At 52.0% G+C, this 11,201-nt stretch overlaps 1 protein-coding gene across 1 annotated transcript; it reads left to right on the top strand.

Annotated features, from left to right (window-relative positions):
• Positions 1-302: 302 nt before the first annotated feature.
• On the top strand, positions 303-9,923 carry LOC103797136 (ubiquitin-protein ligase E3B; the record flags this gene model as incomplete). The annotated part of the gene is made up of 13 exons (XM_009069331.1): positions 303-421; positions 1,445-1,559; positions 2,101-2,200; positions 2,553-2,672; positions 2,972-3,148; positions 3,228-3,338; positions 4,110-4,247; positions 4,396-4,461; positions 6,626-6,684; positions 8,369-8,551; positions 9,037-9,148; positions 9,298-9,390; positions 9,729-9,923. Coding segments are annotated over 13 exons (1,588 nt in total), but the record flags the coding sequence as incomplete, so codon positions are not given.
• Positions 9,924-11,201: the final 1,278 nt, after the last annotated feature.

An 11,201-nucleotide genomic window follows, 5' to 3' on the forward strand; every position in this document is an offset into this window, starting at 1 on the left:
TTGCCTTTGCTGGGCAGTAGAAACAGTTCCCTTAGCTTGAATGGTGCAAACATTTTCCTGGGAGTGAGTGCACAGATCCTTTTAGCCTGAAACACTGTGTCTGAGGCTTCATAACATCTTCTGTTAGGATCTGCCATCAATCAAAATCCATAAGTAAGGTTTAGTTGTTTATGACTTGAGATCCTCATGGGTGTCAGTTGTCATAGAAATAAGAGCTGCTGCTAAAGGCTAATGTGCCTTTATGAAAATTTCAGCAGGGAATTCAATTTACACTTGTGCATTTGCATTGTTGGCTCTGACAGGATCCTGGATGACATAGAGGTCTATGAAGAGCAGATTTCATTCAAACTGGAGGAGCTCGTTACCATCTCCTCCTTCCTGAACTCCTTCGTGTTTAAGATGATCTGGGATGGAATTGTAGGTAAGTGCTTTCAGTAGCTTGAGTTGATGTTACTGCTAAAACAACAAACAGCATTAATTTGGGAAGTTGAAGCTTCTGCTACTTATTACTTGGCACAAACCTCACTGCTAGATGGGAATATGTCCCAGTTTTGATGTCCAGATGCCATTATCATGCTTGGCACCAAACACAGAGCAGTTTTCTATTTCCAGTAAGGGTTTGTGTAGCAGGCATGATGGGCATGTTGGGGTTTGGCAGAGATGAAGTTCAGCATGGCTGGGCCATGTGTGGCACAAGAGCAGTGCTGTCACCCAAGCAGAGCAGGTTGAGATAGCTGGGGTTGGTCTCTCTGCTGGTATAATTTGGGTACAGCTGGTAATTAGAAGAGATAGTCCATAGAATCATAGAGTTTTAGGGGTTTGTGTAGCAGGCATGATGGGCATGTTGGGGTTTGGCAGAGATGAAGTTCAGCATGGCTGGGCCATGTGTGGCACAAGAGCAGTGCTGTCACCCAAGCAGAGCAGGTTGAGATAGCTGGGGTTGGTCTCTCTGCTGGTATAATTTGGGTACAGCTGGTAATTAGAAGAGATAGTCCATAGAATCATAGAGTTTTAGGGGTTGGAATGGAGAGAAGAGATAGTCCATAGAAGCATAGAGTTTTAGGGGTTGGAATGGAGCTTAGAGATGATCCAGCCCCAACCCCTGCCCTGGGCAGGGACACCTCCCACCAGAGCAGGTTGCTCAAGGCTTTATCCAACCTGACTGTGAACACTGCCAGGGTTGGGGCAGCCACAGCCTCCCTGGGCACCCTGTACCAGTGTCTCACCACCCAAGCTGAGTTCAGTTGTGAGGTGAGATGGCTGTGATATAGCTCTGATCAAAGCAGACACTGTCTGTCTCCTGGCAGGCACAAAATCCTTCCCTCCGAAGGCGGTGGAGGTTGGGAGAACCACACCTGCCCTGCTAGTGTGACCAGCGTGTTGCTCTTGGACACTGCTGTGGCCTAGGGTGCCTGACCATTGCTGCTTTGTTCCTGTTGTGCAGAGAATGCCAGAGGGGAGACCCTGGAGCTGTTCCACTCGGTGCACGGGTGGCTGATGGTGCTGTACGAGCGGGACTGCCGCCGGCGCTTCGCTCCCGAGGACCACTGGCTGCGCAAGTGAGTGTCCAGCTCGGGGCAGGGATCTCCTGCAGCTTGTCCCTGTGCACTGCTCCTCTCTGGAGCCTGGTGTGGCACCCTTTACTTTCAATTCCACCTGTGAGATCAAGGTGAGAGCTGCTCCCCGTGTTGCATTAAGGAGGCTGCTTGCAGTGTGGTTATTTTTTGTGGTGTGAGGATCAGGTGATGCTTTGAAAACTCACTCAGTGTGCAGGAATCACAGAATCACTCAGGTTGGAAAAGACCTCTGAGACCATCAAGTCCAACCTGTGACCCATCACCACCTTGTCAGTTAGGCCATGGCACTGAGGGCAACATCCAGTCTTTCCTTAAACACCTCCATGGTGACTCCACCACCTCCCTGGGAGGTCCCTTCCAATGCCTAATGGCCCGTGAGTGTCTCTGGCCTTCTTAGGTGTGTACACCTGAGCACTGAAGTCATCTTTGAAATCAGTACAGGTTTCTTCTCTCCCACCCCCAGCTATTCCCCACTCCTGGGCCTTCCTCTGGAATCTCTGAACCTCTGCCTTTCTTTGTAAAGGGACCTCAAACCCAGTGTGCTCTTCCAGGAGCTGGACAAGGACAAGAAGCGAGCCCAGCTGCTCCTGCAGTACATCCCACACGTCATTCCCCACAAGAACGTGAGTGGGATGGGGAAGAGGGTGGAGGCTGAGCCAGTGCCTTGGGGTCTGGGATGGAAGGGACATGTCTTCAGCATTTCATGACATGGAGCTTGGGATGAAATTCCAGCTGAATAAGTCTTCTCCTGCCTGCCCACTCTCCTCACGATATTTACTCTGGAATGACTTGATTTCTGCTGAGAGAGAACTGATTTGTGTGGGCATCTGTGAGGAGACACCCAGTGAGGAGGTGGCAGTGGCATCAGTGGGGTCAGGACAAGCAGGAGCTCGTTCTGGGTGTCAGGAGCATCCCTGCTGCCCTGCAGGAGAAGGATCCTGGTGCATGAAGACTGACATGTGTTTCTTTTTCCAGAGGGTGCTGCTTTTCCGGAACATGGTGACAAAGGAGAAGGAGAAGCTTGGGCTGGTGGAAACCAGCTCTGCATCCCCTCACGTCACACACATCACCATCCGCCGCTCTCGCATGCTGGAGGTGAGTGACCTGTCTGTAGGAGCCAACCAGCCACTTTTCCTGCAGGAATGTGGGCTGTGAGAATGGTTTTGCCTTGTCTGAGGGACCCAGAGCCAGTTCTGTGTCCAGTGATGTCTCAGGAAGGTGCTGGATCTTGGTTCAGTCCAAACCTGGTGCTCTGAGTAGAAAAAATGGAGGTCTTTTTGGCCACAGAGTTCAATGACAACTGCAGAGCTCTGTGCTGTGCCTGTCTCCTGTCCCTCATGGTGTTCCACATGTCTCCCTGTGTGATTGTCCTCTGGATGTTCTGCTCTCTGCAGGATGGATACGAACAGCTCCGGCAGCTTTCCCAGAATGCCATGAAGGGAGTGATCAGAGTGAAGTTTGTGAATGATCTGGGAGTGGATGAAGCTGGGATTGATCAGGATGGAGTCTTCAAAGAGTTTCTGGAAGAGATCATTAAAAAGGTGTTTGACCCTGCACTCAACCTGTTCAAGGTATGACACAGGTGCTGACAGTGCTGACCCATTGCAGCAGGAGCAGGTTGGGTCACTGCTGTTATCCCTTTGTGTGCAGACAACCAGTGGTGATGAGAGGCTGTATCCATCCCCAACATCCTACATCCATGAGAACTACCTGCAGCTCTTTGAGTTTGTGGGCAAGATGCTTGGGAAGGCTGTGTATGAGGTGAGCCAAAAGCACTGGTCTTGTCAGTGTTGGTGCAGCTCTGTGGTGGTGACTTTGAGAGCATCTGTTGTGCATGGGGAGGTGTTACTGGACAGGTGAGTTTGGGAAAGGGACTTGGAGAAAGGTAGAGATGGTGGAGCAGAGTGGAATTTCTTCAGGCATGTATTAAAAATGGTCTTGGAGGTAAAACCTGGGACACACCATTCCTCATGGTGCTGGAATAGTCTGTTAGTTTGGTGTCACACCCCATTTGTTGATATCTGAAAGGGACATGTGGCTAACAGGAGGATGGAATGACAGATTGACCATTTCCATGGAATCATAGGATGGTTTGGATTGGAAGGGAGCTTAAAGCCCATCCAGTCCCACCCCTTGCCATGGGCAGGTACACCTTCCCTCAGCCCATGTTGCTCCAGGCCCCATCCAACCTGGCCTGGAACATCCCAGGGATGGAGCAGCCACAGCTTCTCACCACGCTCACAGGGAGGAATTTATTCCATGTCTCTCACCTAAATGTATCCTGATTCAGTTCAAACCATCTATCTAGTTCTTTTAAAGGACACATGGAGTTCCCCAGGGACCATTGGGCACCTGCTCCACTAATTAATGGCTTTTAAGAGGATGTGGTTTCCATAGCTGATGCCAGTGCCTTGCAAAGATGCACTTTGCACTTGTTGCACATCACATAACCTCCCTGCAGGCCTCACAGGTAACCAGGGATGTTTCACACACCAAGGTAGGACCTTACCTGTGCATTCTTCTTGTCCATAGGGAATAGTTGTGGATGTGCCATTTGCTTCCTTCTTTCTGAGCCAGCTCCTTGGGCACCACCACAGTGTCTTCTACAGCTCTGTGGATGAACTTCCCTCCTTGGACTCTGAGTTCTACAAAAATCTCACTTCAATTAAGGTTTGAATATTACTTTTCCTGTTGGTCACCTCCCTTACCCTGCTGCTGCTAGAAAGAGTAGATTACAAATGCTTTGTGGTACTGATCTACTTTGAAAACACCCTGGAACCACTACTGACCTTCCTTCCCCTTCCCTGCTCTTCTCCAGCGCTATGATGGTGATATCAGTGACCTGGGCCTAACACTGTCCTACGATGAAGATGTGATGGGTCAGGTAGGTTTTCATTCAGTGAGGTGTTGGACCTTGTCTCTGCCTTGCCCCAGACACCTTCTTGGTGTTGGAATAAAATCACATAATATTCTCAGCTGGAAGGGACCCAGAAGGATCATCAAAGTCCAACTCCTTCCTGGTGTTGAGCAGAATTCTGGGCACTGTTAGAGTCCACAGCCCTGGAGCAGGCAGTCCCTGTTCTCCTGGTTAGATCCCAGCTGCCCCACGTGGGAGAGTCTCCTGGTGCTACCAGGAAGAGCCTTTGAAGCCTTAAGAGGGGTCCTGAGGATCATTGCCCACTGCTGTGGGAAAGGCTGTGGTGCCAGGAGTGCAGACTTGGTGCCCTGAGAGCAGAGAAATACACCTGCAGTCAGATGGCCAGCAGAAAACAGGTAGTACTCTCTGCTGAGCTCTCTGAGCTCTGTTCCTGAGCATCTGAAAACCAGACAGTGTGTCCCAGCTCGTGGTACTGCTGTTTCTGAGTGTCAGGTGGATGCTCTGCGTGGCCCATCCGAGCAGGAATCCCGAGGGGACTGACTGGTAAATGACCTTGTGTTTGGTTGTGGTGAGGGCTGAGCTCTGCTCTCCTTCCCCAGCAAGTGCCTGTGCTGCAGGGCTGGCTCAGCTCCTCCAAGCTCAGCCACAGGATGCAGTATTTAGCTGTGGGCAGAGAACAGCTGTTCTTTTCTTCCACAAAAAGGTTGCCCTCTGCCCCTTAATTTCTCTGCTGCCAGGGCTTTTTCCTTTCTAGTTGAGAAAGTGTTTAATGCTTTCACTGCATAAGTGCTTTTCCCCTCTTTGCAAGAATAATCTGTGAATAGGGAGAGATTCCTTTTCTCCCAACACAGCTGTTTCTGTCAGAGAACTTGAAGTGTGTCAGGAGGTCTCTTGGCCTTGAGAAGAAAAAGCTGTTTGTCAGTCCCTTAGGAAGGCTTGAAGGTACTTGGTTGCACTTGAGCTCTGGGTTCTGTGATGTTGTGTGTGCATAGCTGGAAAATCTGGGGAGATAAGATAAAGTTGCCTTTGCTGTCAGTGTGTGCTGTTGTGGCTGCAGAGTGCACAGGGAGCCCCAGCCCATGCTCAGCTCAGGCACTGAGAGCAGGAAAGATCCAGTGGCTCAGAGACCACTGAGTCAGGGAGTGTTTGTGGGGCAGCTTGTCCTTGGGAGCTTTGCATGCTGCAGTTTTACCCCTCAGCTTGGCAAGTTTGGAGCAGCTTGGATAGGCCTGAGAGCAGCAGTAGCCATGCAAACACACCTGCCAAGGTGAGTGGGAAGAGCTGAGTGGTCATCCAGCCCTGCTGTGCACCATGTCCACTGCAGGACACCTTGCTGCTGCCTCAGGGTCGCTGAGCTTTTGGCTTTGAGAGTGTTTCCACGTGGCACACAGAGGTAGGAAGCAGCACAGGGAGCTCAGCATTCAGGCACTGAAGGCTGCAGCACAGGCAAGGTAAAAATAACCCGGGCACTCCTGTTTCCCTGGGCCTTGGGAGGCAGCCAGGTGGGATAATCATGGATGAACTGTGTCCCTACTAGGTACAGCTGTTGGGCACAGGTGAGCTGAGCTTGTTCCCTATGCTAGGGAATTCTCCTGGAACCAAGGCACAGAGGCCACTACTGTGGGAATAAAGACTTTCTGTGACTGCAGCAAACACCTGGGGGGCCCCAAGCTGGTAGATGAGCCCCAGGCCCTGGCAGGGCAGGGAGGAGAGATCCTGTGTCCCTCCATGGCCCAAGTGCCAGCTGGAGGGACCCCTGTCCTCCAGGAGTTGTCACCCCAGAGGTCCCAGTGAGGCCTGTGGAGCAGCCAATTTGGGATTGTGCTGTTAGGCTGAGCTATCCCAGGCTCTGAGCTTGGATTCTGGGATTGTGACAGTCCCCCAGGGCTCTTGGAATTGATTTGTGTTGTTCAGCAGTGATGGATCACACTGGAGAGGAGGTTTCCTGGGAGAAAGGCTGGTGGAGACCCAGAGCTCCTACTGCTCAATTGCTCTGTTAGTGGTTAAGTGAAGCTGGTTCAAGGCAGGAGCAGGATTATTACTTACATTTTCAATCCTACTGTTTTATTGTAAAAATCAATGTTTTATGGGGAGGGAACAGCTTAGCATGGCATTTCCTTCCTTCATGCTTCCAAGCAGTAATTAGCAATCCAATCATTTCTCCCCTCAGCTTGTGTGCCATGAACTTGTTCCTGGAGGGAAGACCATTCCCGTTACCAATGAAAATAAGTAAGTACAGCAATTAGATTTTTTTTAAGGTCACCACTGCAAAATACTTTATTCCAGTTCCTTGGGCTTGCATGTGGAATGAATTGAGATGGATTGGAGGAGAAGGAGCACATAAATATCTTAATAGAATTTGCTGGTTACAGTTCATCGGCAGAAATTGTATTAAATCTGATTTGCAAAATAAAAATTGACAATTTACTTCTTGAAACAGCATTTCCGAGGTCAAAGGCACGGAGGCAGGGAGGTGCTGCAGGATTTAGTGACGGTGATGGATGCAGACAGATGGATTCAAAGCAATTGAGGCACACAGTGGTGAACACAGAGGGCACAGATGCTCAAAGACACCTTGGAGCAGACAGATCTCCTCAGAATGATAACATGTGGCAGTTGTATAAAGCCCCACGCTCAGAGCAGACACTGCTGAATTCAAATGCAGTCGACAGTCGTTCTTTAGACGCAGGAAATCAGAGGAGACACTGAGCCCTGGGGCTATTTTCACAGATAACCGGCTTTGAGATAGTTATCGTAAATGTCAACTCCGGAGCCTGGAAACCAACCCCACCTTTTTGTTCCCTTCTTTTTTTTTCTCTTCCCTATACCCTTCAGTGATCATAAAAGCAGGATAAAATATCTATTAAGCAGATGTGTGTTTGAACTGGTAATCTGGGGGTTGTTCTCTTTAATGGCAAATGAAAGCTGGATCCTACCTGAGGATTTGGCTGCGTTAGTCGTGCTCTGCACTCTGATGTTCCCAGGCTTTTCCCTTCTGGAGCTCTGACCAGGGAGTTTGCATTTGAAAGGATCTTCCTCTGGCTCTGTCAGAACTCGGCTCAGGGAGGAAGTTGAAAGTCCTGGATGCTGCTCGAGTCATTTACAGCAGCAGCTTTGAAGCTTTTGCACACAGGTTGGGAGCTGGGAGGGAGCAGAAGTGTTGGGAGTGGAAGCAAACTGGAAACAGCTCCATCTGGGAATGGTAGGGTGAGGTGACCTGGCCAAAAACCCACTCAGTGGGATCCTGGTGGAGTCTGCCTGGGAGCTGAGGGAGAAGAATCAGCAGCCTCAGGTGTTCTGCCTGTGGGTGAGAAGAGGAAGCCTGATGGTGCCTCCCTCTAACACAGGGCCCTGCTGCGAATCTGCTCTGTGCTGTGGTGTTGTTGATTCTCCAGCCATGTGGCATCAGAGCCCACTCAGCTGTTTGTCAGACTGTGCCTGGGGATCCTTTAAGGAGGAGCTGGATGTGCTCCCTCCTCTGAGCTGTTTCTGGCCAAGGATGATCCAGGGATTAACAGAGCCAGTGATGGGGACAAAATCTGGGCAGAATAACTCCTTTATCTGCCCCAGTAAAGAGCAGGGCCCGATTCTCCAGCCATGTGGCATCAGAGCCCACTCAGCTGTTTGTCAGACTGTGCCTGGGGATCCTTTAAGGAGGAGCTGGATGTGCTCCCTCCTCTGAGCTGTTTCTGGCCAAGGATGATCCAGGGATTAACAGAGCCAGTGATGGGGACAAAATCTGGGCAGAATAACTCCTTTATCTGCCCCAGTAAAGAGCAGGGCCCTGGAGGGGGAATTCTGATCCCTGCCCAGTCAGGGGACAGGGGACACAGCTCACAGCCCTGTTATTACCCCAACCAGGTGTGTCCCTGGCTGCTCCCCAACCTCACTGCCCCCTGCCCTGTCCCCACAGGATCAGCTACATCCACCTGATGGCTCACTTCAGGATGCACACCCAGATCAAGAGCCAGACAGCAGCTCTCATCAGTGGCTTCAGGTCCATCATCAAGCCCGAGTGGATCCGGATGTTCTCCGCGCCCGAGCTGCAGCGACTCATCTCCGGGGACAACGCCGAGATCGACCTCGAGGACCTCAAGTAAGTGAGCAGCTCCTCCCCCTCGGCAAGCCAGGGAGCTGGTTTGCTTTATTCCTTTTGATTTCTGCCTTCCATTGATTCGTTTCATGAGCCTTTCCATCACTGAGCTTATTGGAGCTTTGCAAGGGATTGGCTTGTCCACAACATCCTGCTCCTCCTTACTGAAACGTGAGGAACAGACAGAAATAAACCTGAGGAACATGTTCCTTACAGCTAATTTGGTCAAAGTGCTAATAAATGGGAAGGGTCCTTTCTTCCACGGTTCCTGGGAGCAGAATTTCTCTCTGTCCTTCCCTTTCCTCTGCTCAAGTGCCCAGTAAATGCTGGTATTGGATGGGGTTTGGAGCAACCTGGGCTAGTGGAAGGTGTCCCTGCCCATGAGGCAAGATGAGCTTTGAGATCTCATCCAGCCCAAACCATTCAATGGTTAACCCTCCCAGCAGTGCCCCTCCTGCTGCAGTGAGTCACAAGGTTTCTCTCCCCAGAAAACACACAGTGTACTATGGAGGCTTCCACGGGAGTCACCGGGTCATCATCTGGCTGTGGGACATCCTGGCCAATGACTTCAGCCCTGAGGAGAGAGCCATGTTCCTCAAGGTGAGTGAGGGATCCTTCCTGCCCAGCCTGGGGCTTGGGGAGGTCTCCTCCAGTGAGCTGGGTGCTTGCTGCACAAACAGAAGAGCAAAATGACTGCACTGCCAGGTTACCCTCACTGCTGCCATCCTCACTGTCCTTCACTGTCCCAGTTTGTTACCAGCTGCTCCAGGCCTCCACTTCTGGGCTTTGCCTACCTCAAGCCTCCGTTTTCCATCCGCTGTGTGGAAGTCTCTGATGACCAGGTAGGCATCCTGCTTGCTCCTGGCTCAGCCATTCCCTGCCTGGCTTCCCCCCCTCTGTCTGACCAGGACATGCTTAAGGCAGGAAGATTAGATGTTAAGATTAGATATTGGGAAGGAATTCATCCCTGTGAGGTGCTGAGGCACTGGCACAGGCTGTCCAGAGCAGCTGTAGGTTTGAGGGGTGGTTTTCCCAGTGCCAGATTTGGGGTTTGGTTTCCCAGTGCCACGTTTGGAGTTTTCCTTTCCCAGTGCCAGCTTTTGGGGGTTGTTTTCCCAGTGCCCAAGCCCCGTGCCAGGAGCTCAGGGCAGGTTGAGGTGACCCTTTGTGCCTGTTGCAGGACACAGGGGACACACTGGGCAGTGTCCTCAGAGGCTTCTTCTTCACCAGCCGCAAGAAGGAGCCTGGCGGGCGACTCCCAACCTCCTCCACCTGCTTCAACCTCCTCAAGCTTCCCAACTACAGCAAGAAGAGCATCCTGAGGGAGAAGCTGCGTTATGCCATCAGCATGAACACTGGTTTTGAGCTGTCCTAGTCCTGGAGCCGCCACCGGAGCCAGGTGTGCGCGGAGCAGGGAGCGGAGCCGCCTCGCTCCAGGGCTGGGCACCTGCAGCTGCTGAGAGAGGTTAGCAGGGATCCAGGGAAGAGCTGCTGGGCTCAGGGCTGGCTCTCCCTGGGCACGGCTCCAGGCTGGAGGAGGTGATGGGCCTGACCCAAACCACTTCACTTGACACCCAAGTAAATCGTCTTCAAAGCGAACCCCAGGGAGGCACAGAGGAACAGTGGAAGTGCCACTCAGATTAGTGACAGTGAGACACCCCCCAGCAGGCTGGGCAGCTGCTGCCAGGGGAGGACTGCCTTCCCCTTTCCCAGGAGCTGCTCTGGGTGGGAAGGAGTCTGTGGGGAGCTGCACAGAGGTGCCAGAGCCCACAGGAGACGAGCTGGAGGTGGAAGCAGCATTGGATGTGCCCCAGATGGGCACTGCTCACTCAGGACAAGGTACTGCAGGGGAGCTCCAGGTGTCCCTGCTCTGTGCATGGCCCTTGGTGTGCTCAGAGAAGGAAGCACATTCCCAGAGCTGGGAAGCAGCAGGTTAAACACGAGCAGATGGACCTGTGGCTCTCAGGAAGGTGTGGGAGTGCGGGAGGTTAAGAGCTGGAGCAGCAGGCGTGGGGTCAGCGTGCTGAGCCAGCTGTGCCTCTGCCAAGCTCCTGCCAGAGCCTGGATTGGGATGGAAAGGCTTGTCTCGATTTCTCAGGAGCATGAAAGGTTTCATTTGACTAGTTTCCAGAGCACAGGAGCTGGTCCAGGGCTGGGGCAGCCCCTGCTGCCAGCACAGAGCTCAGGTGGGGCAGGTGTCTCCTGCTCTGGAACAGGGGGAAAAAGTGTGGACTCCTCTGGAAATCTCCCCTGGAAAAATCCCTCTTGGATGGAATTTTCACTTTGTTTGCAGGCCCTTTGTTAGGAACATGTGCTGTTCCCACCCAGGACTGAGCCTCTGTGTAACAGCCACATTTGCTTTGTTGCCAAACTATTTATTTTGGTCACTTTTGTCTCTTTCTGGCCTTACTTTCCAGAGTTGCTGTTTGCCTGTAGCAGGAAGCTTTTAGGGGGTGCAAGTGGTGTGTGATGGGAAGGTGTGAACTCTCCCTGCCATTTCTAAGCCCAGAGAGACTTGTAAAGTGTCTCTGCAGCTTCCCACCTTGGTCCCTCGTGCTGCTGTGGGTCCTGTCTTGGCCTGGGTCAGGTGAGACTGGGATGCTCCTGGGCTGTCCTATCCCTGCTGGGATTCTGGCGCAGAGGAAAGCCATGG

This window comes from Acanthisitta chloris, unplaced genomic scaffold, assembly GCF_000695815.1.
Source record: "Acanthisitta chloris isolate BGI_N310 unplaced genomic scaffold, ASM69581v1 scaffold28182, whole genome shotgun sequence".
NCBI lineage: Eukaryota > Metazoa > Chordata > Aves > Passeriformes > Acanthisittidae > Acanthisitta > Acanthisitta chloris.